Below are 17330 nucleotides of genomic sequence, written 5' to 3' on the forward strand. Positions count from 1 at the left end.
GCGTCAGCCCCACATGGCGCATCCTTATGAAGGTGGGGCATCGAATTCTGCATGCTTTGACCGCCAAAATTTTGAATTTGTCCCCACCAGAGAGTGTGCTGACCCTTGCGCGCTGTCCTAGAATGCGCCCGCAGTTGTTGTCAACATAGGCATAAACAACACCACAGACTGCCCGCTATCTACAACCATGGCCACTGTAGCTCCCCCTCCCTCGAAGAGGCAAAAGAGAGAGGAGATCGAGCGCACCACAGTCCAGCAAGATGTTTCCCCTCTGCTTGCGACGGATCTCGGGTCCTTCAAGGCCAATTTTGTTGATGGTGATGGGAACCAAATGGCCGATGTGATTGAGATCAACTTTGCCGATGCCTCCGAGAAGAATGTGTCTGCCTTGTTGAACACTATGATGGGGAGGGTACGATCACACCGGAGTCCCCTATACTCAACCTACCTCTTGAACTCATGCGCTGACACTTTCAACCCCAATTCAGGATCGTGAAGAATTCACCCCCTACCGCTTTCGCATCCACATCCCCGGAAGGGACGTCATTGTAGACCAATATCCCACAGATCTACTTGGACTCCTTAAAAAGCATGGCGTGAACAACCCCTTCGAAACGACCATCACTCTCTCCGCCGAGCCCCAGGCTGTTTTCAGGGTCCAGGCTGTCTCCCGTATGGCCCACAAGATCTCCGGCCACGGTCAACCTATCCTCTGCTGCCAGTTCTCTCCTCTTTCCTCCAGCCGCCTCGCCACAGGCAGCGGCGACAACACTGCGCGCATCTGGAATGTCGATACCGGTACACCCGAGAAGACGCTATCTGGGCATACAGGCTGGGTGATGAGTGTAAACTGGAGGCCAGATGGACAACAGCTGGCTACCTGCTCTATGGACAAGACTGTGCGGGTATGGGACCCGGCGACTGGAAAGTCGACAGCCGAGCTCAAAGGGCATGCGAAGTGGGTTTTGGGATTGGCGTGGGAACCTTACCATTGTAAGTGTGGTTCTTGATTCTCGGGAAAACAACTTGTCATACTAACCGCAAGCAGTGTGGCGTGATGGCACGCCTAGACTTGTCTCTTGCTCCAAAGACGGCACTGCCAGGATATGGGTCGTCAACACTGGCCGTACTGAGCATGTGCTGAGCGGTCACAAGAGCTCAATTACCTGCGTGAGATGGGGCGGGACAGGCCAGGTATGGATTGATCGCAACATATCCACAAGATGACCTCCTATACTGACGAGTCCCGACAGATTTACACCGGCTCTCAAGACAGAACTGTTCGCATCTGGGATAGCGTAAAGGGCACCCTCGTCCAAAGTCTAACCGCCCACGGCCACTGGATCAACAACATTGCTCTCTCTAGCGACTTTGTCCTGAGAACAGGCTACCTAGACCACAGCAAGGAGGTCCCAGAGACAGAAGAAGCCAAGAGGGCCAAGGCCAAGGAGAGATTCGAAAAAGCCGTCAAGATCAACGGCAAGGTTGCCGAGAGGTTTGTCTCAGCGAGCGACGATTTCACAATGTACCTCTGGGATCCAACCAACAACGGGAACAAACCGGTGGCCAGACTGTTAGGTCACCAAAACAAGGTCAATCAGTGTGCCTTCTCTCCAGATGGCACCATAATTGCCAGCGCTGGTTGGGACAACCATACTGTAAGTTTTATTACATAACTTTTGTTCCTTTCCAGTCCAAGGCTCACATGAAACAGAAACTATGGAACGCCAGAGACGGCAAGTTCTTGACCACTCTCAGAGGCCACGTCGGTCCGGTGTTCCAATGCGCCTGGTCAGCCGACAGCCGCTTGCTTGTTACTGGTAGCAGAGACTGCACCCTCAAGGTGTGGAACGTTTTGAAGGGCGCGCTGGCGAGGGATCTGCCGGGCCACGAGGACGAGGTGTATGCTGTGGACTGGGCGCCGAGGGACGGAGCCAAGGTGGCGTCTGGTGGGAAAGATAAGGCTGTCAGGACATGGATGAACTAGAGAGGAGGGGATGGTTGGTAAGAGTAAAGGAGAGGGGGGCGAGGAGTGATGATACCCTGATGGTAGAGGAATTTTAAAAAAAAGGACGATCGTTTATGTTGCTATTCGGAGGCAAAAGGTCGCATGTGACTAAAACACTGGGAATGAACAAACCTATCGCGAATAGGTCTTACTTAACGGATAGAGGAGTACAGCATCCGGGAGGGCAAATCCGCCCTGTCACGACAGGTCGATGAGAACTTGACCGCCCAAAAACGGGCAATAGGGACGGGGGTCATGTTCCGTGATATCCTGTTCTGCCAGAAGGCTGCCCATCAAAACTGATGATCACGAAGTTTTACCCATACCTACTACCTACCTTCCCTTACGTACCTACGTACCCACGTGCCCAATCCTGGAACGAGGGGCACACACACACACCCATATAGCTAGACGAAGACGAGCTGTGAGGTGATTCTTCATTCGGCCGGGCCGTCTTCAGCTACTAGAATTTGGAGGTGTTCTCGGCATTTGTGGTACTGGGCGAGCCTTGGCTCATGTGCCGTCCCCGAACAGGTAGTTGTGAGAGGTTGATCGGAGGATTTTGCTGAGTTTGGATCGTCATCACATAGAGTATGTATGAGAGAGTTTCTATCTTTGCCGAGCTTTCACCGCTACTGTCTCATTGAGGGACGGGAGTCTGCTCCAACACTCTCAGACGAGAGAGATAAAGAGTGGTAAAATGCCGCCAACCGAGATGGGAAATCAGGGTTGAGAATAAGGCCGGTTAGGGAAAAACGGGAATAGCAACTCCTATCTGCAGAAGAGGAGAGCCATGGTTTGGCTTGTGATTGTTACTGGATACTATGTGTGAACTGGGCGGGATTTTCACCATGGCATGAAATGAGACGGTGACATCCATCCCCTGGGATGCTTGGGACACTTCTTTTTTTCCTGCAATGGGCCATCCCCGGCAGATCGTGGTGTCTAGACTACTGCGTAAACATGTGTGTGAGCAGACGCCGTGCATTAGTGGGCTGTTGCTGGCTTTGCTGCAGCTGTCTCCAATAGGTCCCGTGGAATCGGGGTTCGTGGATGAGGTGCCTGTGGAGTGTTGATTCTCGGGGATAGCCCACAGGATGATGGTGCGGAGTGCATTGGAGAATGAGGGGATTGAGGGGACACAGGTGGTTATGGTGCCCTGACTATTGGGTGGTGGTTGGCGAGAGAACAGCCGTAGCAATTGTCCCTGTTGTCAGTCTAATGATAGGCATGGGTACCCATAATGTCGAGTTCACCATCAGATACCGGTAGTGAAGATACAGAGAGCAATCTTGTGAAGAAATCACCTTGACAGAAAATGCCACAAATGACGGCATACATGTAGCCATCACGGAGATATACTCGGCCATTCGTCTCAGTCTAAAAGTAGGATCACGGCTGCTTTGGTGGCATAAGAGCGTTCGTTCAAACAGCGCCGTCAGAAGCAAGTCTCCGTTTTCCAAGCATGTCAGAAATTCAGTATGAGTTATTTTCTTCCCTGGGTGTCACATAACAGTGCGGCCAATGGAGAGATCGAAGGCATCAAAATACCATGGTACTTGACGGCCCTCCGATGTATGAGATGTCGTCGGCGGATGGCGTCTGATTTTAGCCTATCAAGGCCCTGTGTGGGCTCGGGAGATCTCGGGACTCCACGGTCAATGGTTCCATGGCGCACATCAAACGGCCGTCCATGTGGCTGGGACAGGCTCATCGCTTCGCTTATACTTCGATCGGCCCGTGAAGCATGAAAATTTTTCCATTCTACCTCTTCACGATGGACTGTCACCAAGCCGGTGATGGTCGGGTAGGTGATTATGTTGAGAACAATAAGCGCGCCCAGCTTACCATCATTCGGCCAGGAAGGGTTTCCGTCTGTGCCTCATGACGGCACTTGCTGCCGAGTATTCCATTTCTGCGTGCTTTACAGACCTGATAAGAGGTCGACACGTTTCCCATGCTGTGCCTCTGACTGGACCGACAACGCTCCATGGGACGGCAGAGGAGACTCGGACCTCTTTTTCTCCGTTGAGGAGTTGCTCAATTAAGGTTGCTCTTAGTGGAATTTGACGTGTTTCGGTGGCTCATCTGTCTGGAAACGCTCCAAACAGCGCCGCCGGCGCCCAGCCTTCTGGCCCCTGCCACTCACCACAGCCCTGCGCTGTGACCAACCACCAGCGTCATCTTCCCTCTTCTGAACCTCTTCCCTCGGCCGGAGTAACGGACTCGAAGCCGATAATGGCTCTTGTCTATTTCCTGCGTTTGAGAACCATTGCTTGCTTGAAATGAAGATATCACGGTCATGGATCTGATACAATATGTAGACCAAAGTCAATGACAAGCATAAGAGCTGTTATGGGCAGACCAGGCTACTGACCGACACCAACTATCTCCACTGTTCCCGGCCCGGACCTTCCATGCCTCTGGAATCCATCCGCTGATCTGCTTTTCAAGACCGGCAACGGTCCCAAGAGCCTGTGTCACGGAATTCGAGTGAGAGTCTTGGACCGGGTAATGGATGTCTCGATTGATATTTTGATGCAGAACTTTCTTGTAAGAGGTCCTTGGCAAAGCATCCATTATCCAGGCAGCCAAGCCCGGCTGTTCAGGGTGTGGTTGCAGAACTGCATGTGGTTGACAGCGCTGTGATATCCAAGTCAAGCAGGAGGTACATAATGGACACGGCCCATACACATTGGAGGCCGCCGCTCAGGTGGGAGAAAGGATGGCGACCGCGAGCTTACTGGCCTCTGGAGCAGCTGCTTGTAAAGGAGGTGCTATCGAGGAGTTGAACTCCGCCAGGCTGAGCCAGACGTCAGAGTGATAGATCAAGTTTTTCTGTTATCAGACATCTCCTTCCCACAGCTCAACCCGTTGGTCACACTGTTCGCCATCACCTGGCCCTGACATGTGGCCTCGATTTGGTAACAGGAGACTTTAGATTACGTGATTGCCCGAGAGAAACGGCCGTACAACATGAAAGGCATGCTCAGAATCTTCGATCCATGACAGGTGCCGAGACAATGCGCAGACAAGCCGCTGCATTATATAGGTAAGGAAGGCCGGAAACTGTTCGGAAAGAGAACTCTGTAACGCTCGCAAACCACCGTCGAATAAGAGTTGCAGTTATAAACAATAGGCGGGAGCGATTCGAGACTGATATTGGATAACAGGAAGTAAGACGATCAAGGGATCATCAACAAGCAAGCACAACAAAAACTCTTTGGGAAAACTTCCAAGGCATTGAGTGGTGGGCTGGCCCCCTGTCACTGGATGGAAGCTGCGGAAGCCCAAGCTGGCCCCTGTCAGTCTTGGCATTCCTCTCGATGCCACCCTCGATGTCCCTTGTCCATCTCCACTGGTTTCGGGCTGGAATGACGAACAACGGGCTGGCGGGACGCTGCTTCTTGGTCCGTAGGCCCCACTTTCAGCGCTCCCTTGAGCATTTTGCAGGCATAGCAGCGCCTATGAAGCGAGCTCCAACACCGATTAAAAGTGATCGAAGCTCCTCCAAGTTTCCATGATTTCCGTGATCTTCTTGCTTGCTCAAACCAAGACTCTTTCTCGGCAGCAGATCTCCGATCAAACTCAAAACCTGTCAGCCTTTGATCTTCACCTAGCTACGGACCAAAAGCTCCAGAACCCCCCTGGTCTGCCACCCACACAGTCTTTAACCATCCGTCTCCAAAAGCTCGTCAGAGAGGCCGTCACCCCGTCACACTCCCTAGTCAGCGTTTTCTGCAACGCCGTTGTCTGTCAACAAATAGAGACATCCGATCTTCGATCTGGGTGGCTATCAACAGGCAAGTAGGTATGCCCTATCCTTAGCTCCCTTCTCGAGCGATTCACCCGTGGTTACTGCCATCCACTCGAGGGAAGAAAAGCCCCGGCTCTGGCTCGTTACGTCAGAGGGTGGACCACTGGGCACTAACTTGATCCCCGCCCTCAAAATACTATGCTGCCCTATTTTGAGTGACAAGGCCCAATTGGTCTGACTGGAGATATTTCCTAACAGATTTCGAGCATCAAGTCTCGCGAAGTCTTTGTTCTCCTCTCCCGCCCCCCCGGCATCTTCCAGGCTCTTTTACGCTGCGCAACTCTTTCGTCCGTCCACCGAGAAGTCTTATCAGGCTTTACACCACACTAGACGCGCCATCCCCGTTTGCCGCAGCTCTTCTGGCCGCACCGTTAAGCTTGTTCACAAAGCCACCTTGCGTCACTACAATCCGAGCGTCAGCTTAGCTCCTTTATGGTCATCCGTCCTAAGCTCGTCCCACATTTGTTGAGACGGTGACATTTCCTGGTTCTGTTTGGGCACTTGTGACCTGTCGACAAACCAAAGACGCCGTTACCGACAGCACTCTCGCGCATCCTGCAAGCTGGTCTGTTTACCGTTGGGAGAATATCCGTTGCAAAAGCTTCATCCTTGTCCTTGGCCCCCATGAACTTGTCACTGGGGATTTTCCAGTAGCTACGACCACCGACTCCTCGCCAACGGCCCTTCTACAATCCCACCTACCTGTTGATAGCAAGAGACGGCCAGTCATCTGCCCATTATGACGGTTTTTATTGCTTCACTGTGAGTCTCTTGCCGTCAATGTTGTGCGGGCTGCCTGAAGCACTATACTTACGTTTTTCTGTACAGATTCCTCCCCAAGACTATTCATTTCACACTCCCCGGCACACCTCCGCGTGGGTCTCGCTCCGAGAAGCCTCAGCCCAATCCGAGGCCAGCGCCACCTGAGCGGCAGCCTAGCCTGTTCCAACCGCCCAGTATCACCCCGCCTCATACTCCGACCGACGAGAAGAAGCCCAGCGGTCTCTTCACTAACGAGGATGGGCTGCGGGTTCATATTCCAACAACGACAGCGATTGAAGAAGATGGTGTTCGTGCGCCAGCTGACCGAAGCTCTCCCACCTGGGGAGGTCGTTTAGATCAGCCAATGTCGCGGGCGAACTCACCGCCACCTCCTTCGTTGATCCAGAAGGCTAGAAACCTGCATCAGAAGGCCAAGGAGATGGGTCGGGCCGGCATCACACAACCTCGCACACTCGATAGAAGCGAGAGCCACGAGAGGGTTTTTGCACATGCCAACTGGAAGATCGTTAACGCTGACCAGGGCAATGGCGGTCTTCGAAATGCTGCCGAGGCGGCTTCCAGAGAGGGAAAGGTTGGAGACTGCACTTGGGTTGGCACCCTTGGTATGCCCACCGATGCTCTCCAGGGCACTCAGCAACTCCAGGATATTCAGGACAAGCTCGCCACGGAGCACGACATGCTCAGTGTCTGCCCCTCCGACAAGGACTTTGATGGACACTACTCTCACTTCTGTAAACAAATTCTGTGGCCAGTGTTTCATTACCAGATTCCCGACAACCCCAAGAGCAAGGCATACGAGGATCATTCATGGAAATACTATGTCAATGTCAACCAAGCGTTCGCCGATGTCATCGTTAAGAACTGGAAGCGGGGCGACGTCGTTTGGGTCCACGACTACCATCTTCTCTTAGTCCCTGGCATGGTACGAAAGAAGTTGCCAGAAGCCAAGATTTGCTTCTTCCTTCACGTGGCCTTCCCGTCATCTGAGGTGTTCCGTTGCCTGGCGGTTCGGAAACAGCTGCTGGAAGGCATGCTCGGTGCCAATCTGATTGGATTCCAGATCCACGAGTACACGAGACATTTCCTTCAGACCTGCAGTCGACTCCTTAGTGCGGAGGCCACTCCAGATGGACTCCAGTTGGAAGACCGCTTTGTCGACGTTGTCAATCTCCCAATCGGGATCGATCCTGTTAGTCTCAGCCAGCATCGTGAAGAAGACGAGGTTAAGAGATGGCTGGACACCATGAGGGAGCGTTACGCTGGCAAGAAGCTCATTGTTGCTCGCGACAAACTGGATCACGTTCGTGGCGTGAGACAAAAGCTCCTCTCATATGAGCTTTTCCTGAATAAGAATCCGGAGTGGAGGGACAAGGTTGTCCTCATTCAAGTGGCGCTTTCCACCAGCGAGAAGAGCGAGCTGGACGCGACTGTTAGCGACATCGTCACTCGTGTCAACTCCTCGTGGGCCAACTTGGCGTACCAGCCCGTCGTCTACCTCAAGCAAGACATCGACTATGCACAGTATCTTGCTCTATTGAGCGTTGCGGACGCCCTCATGATCACCAGCCAACGCGAGGGCATGAACCTAACCTCGCATGAATACCTCTTTTGCCAGGACGGCAAGATCAGCGAAAAGAAGCATGGATCTCTCATTCTCTCTGAGTTCACTGGCACGTCGTCCCTCTTTGGCGGAAATGAGCTTTCGGTCAACCCTTGGGATTATCGGGCCTGTGCGGATGCGATCAAGAAGGCTCTAGAGATGGGGGATGAGGAGAAAGAGATGCGATGGACCAAGCTGTACGAGGCAGTTAACCACCACACAGGGTCTCATTGGTTTTCCGAGATCCTGGCTCGCCTCGATGTTGTGTATGAACAGCAGCACCGTCACGACCAAACCTCTGTTCCCCGACTTTCACTCAACACGCTGGTTCAACAGTACAACAGGACGGAGAGAAGGCTCTTTATCCTTGATTTTGAGGGCACCCTGGTCAGCTGGGGGCCAGTCAACCAAATCATTCCTGTCAGCCCACAGGTATGCTTTCTTCAGCAATTTCCTTTTGAGTGATCATCAACTAACAGAGCACTACTAGCGCACCCTTGACGTATTGAACGACCTGCTCCTTGACGATCGTAACACTATTTATGTTATGTCTGGCCGCAGACCGGAAGAGCTGGATCGTCTGTTCCGCCGTGTCCCTAATCTCGGCCTCATTGCTGAGAACGGTTGTTTCCTCAGAGACTGTGGTAGCACGGAGTGGACCGAGATGGCTGACGCGGATCAAATCCGCTCCTGGAAGGATTCCGTCAGAGGTATCCTGACATACTACATCGAGCGCACCCCGGGCGCCGAGATAGAGGATCGGCGCTGCTCGCTCATCTTCCACTATAAGTCGGCGGAAGATTACGAATCTGCCACCCGACAGGCCTTGGATTGTGCTAGTCACATCAACGACGCTTGTGAGGACCAGCGAGTCCACGCTATTCCCATGGAGGGCTGCGTCCTTGTGGAGCCGCTTGACTGGACCAAGAGCACGGCTGCCCAAAGGATCTTTTCCGATCTTCGCGACCGCATGGCGCCAGATGCGACTCACACGTCGCCAGTGGACTTCCTCATGGTTGTCGGTGATGGACGTGAGGACGAGAAGGTCTTCAAGTGGGCCAACGGTTTGGGCGAGGAGGGCCTTGTGGAAGAGGTTGTGACGGTCAGCCTGGGAACAAGAAACACGGAGGCGACCGCCACCATGACACAGGGCGTGAGTGGTAAGTGACAACAGTCACGGAGGATCGATTTGCAGAGTCAAGACTAACACGCAATACAGGTGTACTCATGGCTCTACAGAGACTGGGATCAATCGCGTAAGCAGTTGCCCCATCCCCTCCCTAGCCCCCTTTGCTAGGCCAGATGCCAATGGTAATGTTGCAGGTCCGTTGTGCCCACGCAACATCGCCGGAAGAGCTCTGTTAGAGGTGTGACTCTGCCGCCAGACGCTGAGCTCCAGTTCCTGCCGACGTCTTAGTTGACTCGGGGGTCCGTGTGGGGTCAGTGTGGTGTGCGCCGTTATTCGGTGTGATGAGGTGTGGTACCTACCCTGCCTTGTTGTTGTTTTGCTTGGCTTGGTTGGGTTGACTTGCCGCCCTTTTTTACGAGCATATACTGCAGCTTTTATTTGTATGCGCTCGGCTCCTTGCATGGTAGAACCTCGTGTGTTCTGCCAGCGCAGCCAAGACTGTTGTTTTTGTGCTTCTGGGTCTTGTCGCAGTTTTTACGCCGTCCTGCATGGTATTCTTTTACGATGAGGCAAGCTTCTACGTTCTACAGTGGACTGTGAGGTGATTGGGATGGAAATTCTATGGGTTAACACAAAGAAAAGCAGGCAGTCGAAACGCTATGATACGCGAAATCGTCGATAGTATCGAACGGATTCAGAGGGCAAAGAGAGAGAGAGATTGGAATCGCTTCAGCAATGATTAAGGGCCTCGGTATAGATATGGGATGGGGGTTTATTTCTTTTCGGTGGTGGAAACTTTGGTGGCCTTCTCCTTCTTTGCTCAAGAGTTATTAGCCTGCATATGTTTATCGATTGCATGTTTATATGGATCATGGTGTCTGGAGCCTTTATTCTTTGGTTGATGAACTGTCCCAGATCATGACAGGCGGTTTACCTATCTTACCTAGTTTATTGTACTGTACAAAGTGGAACATGGAACACATTGTTGCTCTCTACTCCCTAGAGACCTATGTTTTGTTTGCGTTCGGAACCATCACCAACATTGACCCCTTCGGCAATGACATCATGTTCCGCTATCGGATGGCGGGGTTTGTCCTGGTTCTCTTTTCCTACGTACCCCGCGATTTCCAGCCAATCTTGCATTATCCCTGGACCCCTGAAAAGAGCTTTGCCGAGCTGCCCCTCATTCAGTGGGCAGCCGCGAGACAAGCCGAATCGGAGAGAGCTCTGGTCCCGAGGACATTAGGTTGGGCAATACCATCAGAGCAAGTGGCTTGCTGACCTCGGACTGCTTCACACCTTGTTTTGAGCGACGGTCAAGTCGAGATATCATCACTCCAATCCGTTTTGGTCTTTGTAGTATTCGAAGACTGAGACTTTCTGGTTTGTACCTAGGTAGTTTGCTTTGAGTCATCCCCTATTGAGCTACTTCGGCGCAAGATCACCTGCACAAACAGAAGGGCGGATTTACAACACTTCTACCGCATATCAAGCCAACAAAAAACATCCAAGATGGCTTCAACGTTTCCTCCCCCTCCGGTCAACACCATCGACTGGTCCAATGTCGGCTTCAAAGTTAGAGAAGGTCCGTACCACCTACTACCAACCACCACAGGTTCCATTGACAACCCTTGTATTACTTACACACCTCGACAGTAAACGGCCACATTGAATCCCATTACTCGGTCAAGACAGGCCAATGGTCACCCCTCCAGTTCGTCACCGACCCCTACATCCGCCTCCACGGCATGGCCCCGGCCCTCAACTACGGCCAGCAAGCCTACGAAGGCCTCAAAGCCTTCCGCCTCCCGGGCAACAACAAGATCGCCATATTCCGCCCTGACCGCAACGCGGCCCGGCTCCAGCACTCGGCCGAGTTCATCTCTGTCCCTCCGGTCCCTGTCGACCTCTTTATCGCCGCAGTCAAGGCGGCTGTCGCTCTCAACGCCGAATTCGTGCCTCCCCACGAGACAGGCGCGGCGATGTACATTCGGCCGCAAGTCTATGGTTCTTCGGCCCAGTTGGGACTGACGCCGCCGGAGGAGTACATGTTTTGCGTTTATGTCTTGCCCACGGGGGTTTACCACGGGACTCACCCTGTCAGGGCGCTGATTATGGATGAGTTTGACCGGGCTGCCCCGAATGGGACGGGGAGCGCCAAGGTGGGGGGGAACTATGCTCCTGTGCTGCGGTGGAGTGATAAGGCTCGGGGGGAGGGGTATGGCATCACGCTGCATTTGGACAGCAAGAGGCACGAGGAGGTGGATGAGTTTTCTACGAGTGGGTTTATTGGGGTTTTGAGGGAGGGGGGCAAGGTGACGCTGGTGGTGCCGGATAGTAGGGCGGTGATTGACAGTGTTACTAGTCTGAGTGTGCAGGAGATTGGGAGGGATTTTGGTTGGGGGGTGGAGAAGAGGGCGGTAGGTTCTTCATTGTGGTGAACACGAAGGCAGATGGCTAACGGCGATGGGTTGTGACAGATCAAGTATGACGAGCTGCCCAAGTTCTCAGAGGTGCTGGCTGCGGGCACGGCAGCTGCTCTTGTGCCCATCCGGTCGATCACCAAACGTGACAGCAACCGGCTTGCGGGACAGGCTCGCGTGTCTAGCAGCAATGGCGCGGAGACTGTTACGTACATTCCCGAGGGTATCGAGGAGCCAGGCGAGATCTGCACCAAGCTTCTCGAGCAACTTAAGGGTATCCAGCTCGGCAAGATCGAGGACAAGTTTGGCTGGCGGTTCGAGGTCACGGAGCAGGATGGCAAGAGCGTTGTCGGCGAGAGTGACTCGGGTGGCGCTGCGGATGCTGGTTCTGTGGACCAGCTTGACTAGGAAGTTTCGTTTTTTGGACCATGGGACTTGTGATCCGAGTGTTATCACTTGGACGATGGTGTAGTGTAGGAGGTATCCTGGGCCGCGGTGCATTACCCGAGGCTCACCATCTTTGATACCTTACGGAGGTTGTTGTCGGGATAAACAAAAACAGGGTTAAACAAGAGATGTCACTAACAAAAAAAAAGTCCCGCACTTTTCTCGAGTTCAGACAAGTCCCCCGCTGTGAAACCTTTGCATATTCGATCTTTGCACTGCCACAATGTCGGCTCCAAAACCGCTCACTATCGTGACCTGCTTGTCCGGAGTGTGTTACAGGTCTTGGCGCATGGGAAGGAAGGGGACATTACCGCGGGATTTGCATTCTGTAATGGCATTCCTTGGATGGTGGAAACGCATCTAGCGGGATGCTGTTTTGAGGATAGAGGAGGTGGGCTCAGTCAGGATCGACTCTGTTGTGGAACCCCTGGATGTGATGGTGGCACCATTGGGGATGGAAGGAGGGGGGTTGTTTGCGAGCTGAGGGATATGGGGGAAGCATAGTTACTGCTCTGTTGCTGTATTTGCCCATGCCGTGAGATGGATGTTGGAGGTCAGAAAGAGGCCATGTCCAAGATTGCACTGGCGCTCTTTATTCCATGAATCTTTGATCATTACATTTCGAGTCACCACAGCGTTTTCTCCTAAAGACCACACTCGCGCTCGTTCAGTAACGCGCGCTCTTGCTGCTTGGTGATCTTGAATTTAACTCCCTCCCGCACTCTGCTGTCGACGGTCAAAACAAGAAACCCGAAGGAATCCAAGCCATCACCTGTCGTCTCTCCAAAAAGATCCCAGCCTCAATCCCCGACTTGGCACATACCCGGAACGCTGCCGCGGCGGGCGGCCTCCGGGAGTAAAAGAGACATGTGCCCCTGCCAACCCTTCCTGGGTCTTTGGAAACAAACCCGGAGGACTGGGTTGTCATTGAATGGTGCAAGGGTTCTGCTTGGCAATGAGGTTCTGGGCTTGGGTGGAGCGAGCCAGAAAGCTTAGGGCGTGCCAAGAGCGATGCCAAGGCCAGCTTGGCAACCGTGGGGTTTGGAACAAGACATGGAGTGGTGGAATTTTGATGTCTTCATCCGAAATGGATTGAAGATGGGAGGGGATGATGGGTTGGTGAGGTCATTGAGGGAGGGGGAAGATGTGTGTTATCGGGTGAGTTTGAGGCTCTGAAGTGAAGTGTCGGTTGGAGTTGGGCCGTTTGCTGAGGGGCATGAGGATCTTATCAGACCATGTTGTCTTCACACCTCATTTTCTGGCTCTCAACTCATTCTGGGATGGTTGTGAGGTTGGACTTTTGGGTTTTGGTGAGTTAGACTGGGAGACGGTCGGCCTCTTACATTTCACTGTCTCTGATGGGCCAGTCCATGGACTTCGTGTTCGAAGTGGACGCCCTAACGGGGCACGGTGTTGATTCCCTACCTGAGGTACCTTACCTATCTTTCGTGGTCCTCAGCTCACAGACGACCGATACTTACACGGTCTCGTCCCCAAGCCTCAGCATCCCTATTCCTTGATTCCTTCGTGTCCTTGCCGTGTCGATCTCTAACCTGCTTGGTAGGTAGGTAGCATCAACCACGCTTCCACCACTTAACCCGATGGCTGCCGCGGGGCATGCCGGCCAGGGATAGACCCCCGCGGCTGTAGACGGTGACGGGAAGGATGGAGCAGGGAGGTGCTCAATCAAGCGCGCATGCATGACTTTCACGAGCATGTAGCTCACCCTCATTGACACTGACCACTCACATGAGATATCGCTATCTGCCCTTAGAATGACTAGAGGATGGGACGTTGAGCTGGACCCAAGGACCCAGCGCCCTACCACAGAGCTCCCCAGAAGCTCGTGTGCTCGCGACCCCCATGACCCACACCACTGAACGTTGCGAGAAACGTGGTTTACCGATATCTCATTATGCAAATCTATCTCGCATCCTTATCTCATGGTTGTTTCGACTGCTGGACGAGAAGCTGAGTCTCGTCTTGAGACAAGCTGAACTATAAAGCCGACACAGCACGATCTGTCGGTTTTGTTCCGAGATATCATCCCTTTTCTTGACTTTCATGTTCATCATACCAAGTCTTGACTCCATTCCATGACCAGCAACGCAACAGTTCAACGTTCAACTGCCGAAGCCATAACCCTGACACCATGGCCGACACACCACCACCACCGATAACATCGAAGGCCAATGACGACCCGCCTCCCCTAAACAATTTCCCGTCTGAATCCACGGCCCGCTCTACCGGTATCTCCTTTGGGCCAGACTTGCGAGGAGACATCGGACCTAGCCAGGCCGGCGGTATTTACAACACCAGGAGCATCACAAGGGTGTCTTTTGACAGACGAACCGCCGGTGACATCTCTCAGGAGAATGGTGGACCTTCCAACAGTAGCGATGATGTGGAAGAGGGGGATGACTGGCGTGACAAGCATGGCAAAACGAAGCAGGTGTTTAAGGGTACTACACTGTTATGGTGTGTCGGGCTCCATTTTCCTTTTTTGATGCTGATCTTTAGGATGTTGTGATACTAACAAGATTCTGCATGTCTGTAGGCTAGCATACCAATCCATCGGTGTTATCTATGGAGACATTGGCACCAGGTATGATCGTCAGACGTCTCGGTTGCTGTCCGGTAGCAATGCTGATCCCCAGGGGTAGTCCCCTGTATGTCTACTCGTCGACATTCCTCGAACCGCCTACTCAAGAAGACCTTCTGCAAGTGCTCTCAGTCATCATCTGGTCGTTGACCATTATGGTCACGGTCAAATATGTCTTTATCATCCTGCACGCGGACAATGAGGGAGAAGGTGGCACTTTCAGTTGTTACTCACTCCTTACCAGATTTGTGAATCCCCTCAACAAAGCCCACCCTCGAGTCATGCTGGCAATTACTTACAAAGGGGACAGGCAAACATCACCTCGCGCGATCCTCGAGAAGAAGTGCTTGTGCGCATGGAACGCCACTCGACAATGGACATGCGCAAACCGAACCGTACCATTCGCGACCGGATCGAACGAAGCAAGTTTACGCATGGGCTCCTCAAGACGATTGGAGTCTTGGCCGTATCCATGGTCATTGCCGACGGTGTCCTTACACCCGCTCAATCCGTCCTTGGCGCTGTCCAGGGGCTCAAGGTCGTGAAGCCAGACCTGTCATCTTCGGCGATTGTCGGTACCTCTTGCGGCATCCTCATTGTCTTGTTCCTGATACAGCCGTTCGGAACCACCAAGCTCGCCTCGACGTTTGCTCCCATAGTCATCATTTGGTTGGGATTCAACGGCGGTTTTGGCATCTACAACCTCGTAAAATACGACTGGGTGGTGCTCAAGGCCTTCAGTCCTTATTTTGCCATCCAATTCTTCTCGCAGCACAAGACACACGGTTGGAGGATGCTGGGCGGTATCCTGTTATCCTTTACGGGAGTGGAAGCGCTGTTTGCGGATCTTGGTGCCTTCAGCCTTCGCGCTATTCAGCTGAGCTGGATGTGCTACGCCTACCCTTGCTTGTTGCTGGCGTACATCGGTCAAGCGGCCTTCATCAGTGTTCACCCCGAAGCCTATGCCAACCCCTTCTTCAACTGTGTCCCCCCGGGCATGCTCTACCCCTCCCTGGTGGTAGCCGTCCTGGCAGCCATCGTCGCCAGCCAGGCCATGATCACAGCAACATTTCAGCTCACCAGCCAAATCATGAAGCTCTCCTACTGCCCCCAAGTCAAGGTGGTGCACACCTCTCGCGTCTTCCACGGCCAGCTTTACGTCCCCTTCCTCAACTGGATCCTCATGATCGGCGCTGTCCTCGTCACAGCCGTCTACAGCGACACCACCCGCCTCGGCAACGCCTACGGCGTCTGCGTCATGTTCGTCACCTTCTTCGACACCTGCATGGTCACGCTTGTGGCGCTGATAGTCTGGAAACTGTCCCCCTTTTTGATCTTCATCCCCTGGCTCTTCTTCGCCACCATGGACGGGCTGTATCTTTCCTCGGCTCTCAACAAAGTCCCCGACGGGGCGTGGTTCACCATCACCGTCTCTGGGATCCTCACTGCCATCTTCCTCCTCTGGAGGTTTGGCAAGGAGAACCAGTGGCGCGCCGAGGCGGAGGACCGCTTCAGGCCTACTGAACTCGTTGGTAAGGACCAGAAGGGACATTTGTGCCTTACGCCCAAATGGGGAGGTGAACCGTTGAGTGTCATTAGAGGTTTGGGGATCTACTTTGACAAGACGGGTGTGATGACTCCAGCTGTTTTCACACATTTTGTCAGTAAATTTGTTGCTGTACCTGAGGTGGCTGTCTTTTTCCATCTTCATCCGGTGGAGGTCCCGACTGTTTCCCCTGAGGAGAGGTATCACGTCTCAAGGTTTGGGACTTTACCGGGGTGTTACCGGCTGGTGATCAAGCACGGGTTCATGGACGAGGTGATCAGTCCTGATTTGGCTGCGTTGATATACAACCAGGTGAGGAAGGCGATTATCCGGCAGGCGAAGGAGCGGCTGGGACTGGGCCCGTCAAAGGAGGTGGGGGATGAGGGCGAGGACGAGGTCGGTGGGGAGAAGAATGGGGATAATAATACCACGAGTACCAGCGCCAGGACTACGACTACCACGGGGTTGGCGGGTGGACCTCCTGGGCTGAACTCGAGGTCGAATAGGCTGCCGGTGGAACTGAGGGATCATGAGGTTGCGGATGAGCTGGCAAAGCTTGATAAGGCTTTTGCGGCGAAGATTATGTATATTGTTGGCAAGGAGCAGATGAGGGTGAGGAGGTCGAGCTCGATTGGGAGGAGGATTGTGCTGTCAATTTTCCTGTGGATTAGGGAGAATACGAGGGCGAAGATTGCGAATTTGAGGTTGGCTATGGATAGGGTTGTTGAGGTTGGGTTTGTGAAGGAGATATGATGGGGGGGTTGAGTGGCCCGTGTAGGTCGCGCGATGTTGGATCAGGAGCAACTTGTTGTCGATAAGTGGGGGCCTCTTTGTGCGGATGGCTTCGGCTGATGGACATCATCCCCTGAGGAGCAAATTCTCTTCAAAGAGATTATGAGAGAATGATACTTGTTTGATTGTTTACAGTTTCACAGAGAGGCTATTGACACGGGGTGAAGCAGTTCAGGGGCAGCT

General features: G+C 53.2%; 6 protein-coding genes across 6 annotated transcripts; all 6 read left to right on the forward strand.

The window, feature by feature from the left end:
- The first annotated feature begins 66 nt into the window (after positions 1-66).
- On the forward strand, positions 67-2106 carry RSA4 (ribosome assembly). The gene is made up of 5 exons (XM_062907137.1): positions 67-412; positions 489-993; positions 1049-1194; positions 1254-1658; positions 1715-2106. The coding sequence occupies exons 1-5, from the start codon at positions 188-190 to the stop codon at positions 1985-1987; spliced, it is 1554 nt and encodes a 517-aa protein (XP_062770056.1). The 5' UTR covers positions 67-187; the 3' UTR covers positions 1988-2106.
- A 3129-nt stretch (positions 2107-5235) lies between these two features.
- QC763_105679 (uncharacterized protein) lies at positions 5236-6294 on the forward strand (the record flags this gene model as incomplete). The annotated part of the gene is made up of 3 exons (XM_062907138.1): positions 5236-5418; positions 5676-5815; positions 6024-6294. Exons 1-3 carry the CDS (start codon positions 5335-5337, stop codon positions 6292-6294), a joined length of 495 nt encoding a protein of 164 aa, XP_062770057.1. The 5' UTR covers positions 5236-5334.
- Positions 6295-6564: 270 nt separating this feature from the next.
- On the forward strand, positions 6565-9468 carry TPS3 (Trehalose-6-P synthase/phosphatase complex subunit; the record flags this gene model as incomplete). Its single annotated transcript, XM_062907139.1, has 4 exons — positions 6565-6587; positions 6654-8640; positions 8699-9368; positions 9428-9468. 4 exons carry the CDS (start codon positions 6565-6567, stop codon positions 9466-9468), a joined length of 2721 nt encoding a protein of 906 aa, XP_062770058.1.
- Positions 9469-10849: 1381 nt separating this feature from the next.
- QC763_105690 (uncharacterized protein) lies at positions 10850-12168 on the forward strand (the record flags this gene model as incomplete). Its single annotated transcript, XM_062907140.1, has 3 exons — positions 10850-10922; positions 10994-11757; positions 11818-12168. The coding sequence occupies 3 exons, from the start codon at positions 10850-10852 to the stop codon at positions 12166-12168; spliced, it is 1188 nt and encodes a 395-aa protein (XP_062770059.1).
- A 1050-nt stretch (positions 12169-13218) lies between these two features.
- On the forward strand, positions 13219-13526 carry QC763_0006900 (uncharacterized protein; the record flags this gene model as incomplete). The annotated part of the gene is made up of 2 exons (XM_062905140.1): positions 13219-13365; positions 13440-13526. The coding sequence occupies 2 exons, from the start codon at positions 13219-13221 to the stop codon at positions 13524-13526; spliced, it is 234 nt and encodes a 77-aa protein (XP_062770060.1).
- Positions 13527-14359: 833 nt separating this feature from the next.
- QC763_105700 (uncharacterized protein) lies at positions 14360-14870 on the forward strand (the record flags this gene model as incomplete). The annotated part of the gene is made up of 2 exons (XM_062907141.1): positions 14360-14685; positions 14765-14870. 2 exons carry the CDS (start codon positions 14360-14362, stop codon positions 14868-14870), a joined length of 432 nt encoding a protein of 143 aa, XP_062770061.1.
- Positions 14871-17330: the final 2460 nt, after the last annotated feature.

This window comes from Podospora pseudopauciseta, chromosome 1, assembly GCF_035222475.1.
Source record: "Podospora pseudopauciseta strain CBS 411.78 chromosome 1, whole genome shotgun sequence".
NCBI classification, from domain to species: domain Eukaryota; kingdom Fungi; phylum Ascomycota; class Sordariomycetes; order Sordariales; family Podosporaceae; genus Podospora; species Podospora pseudopauciseta.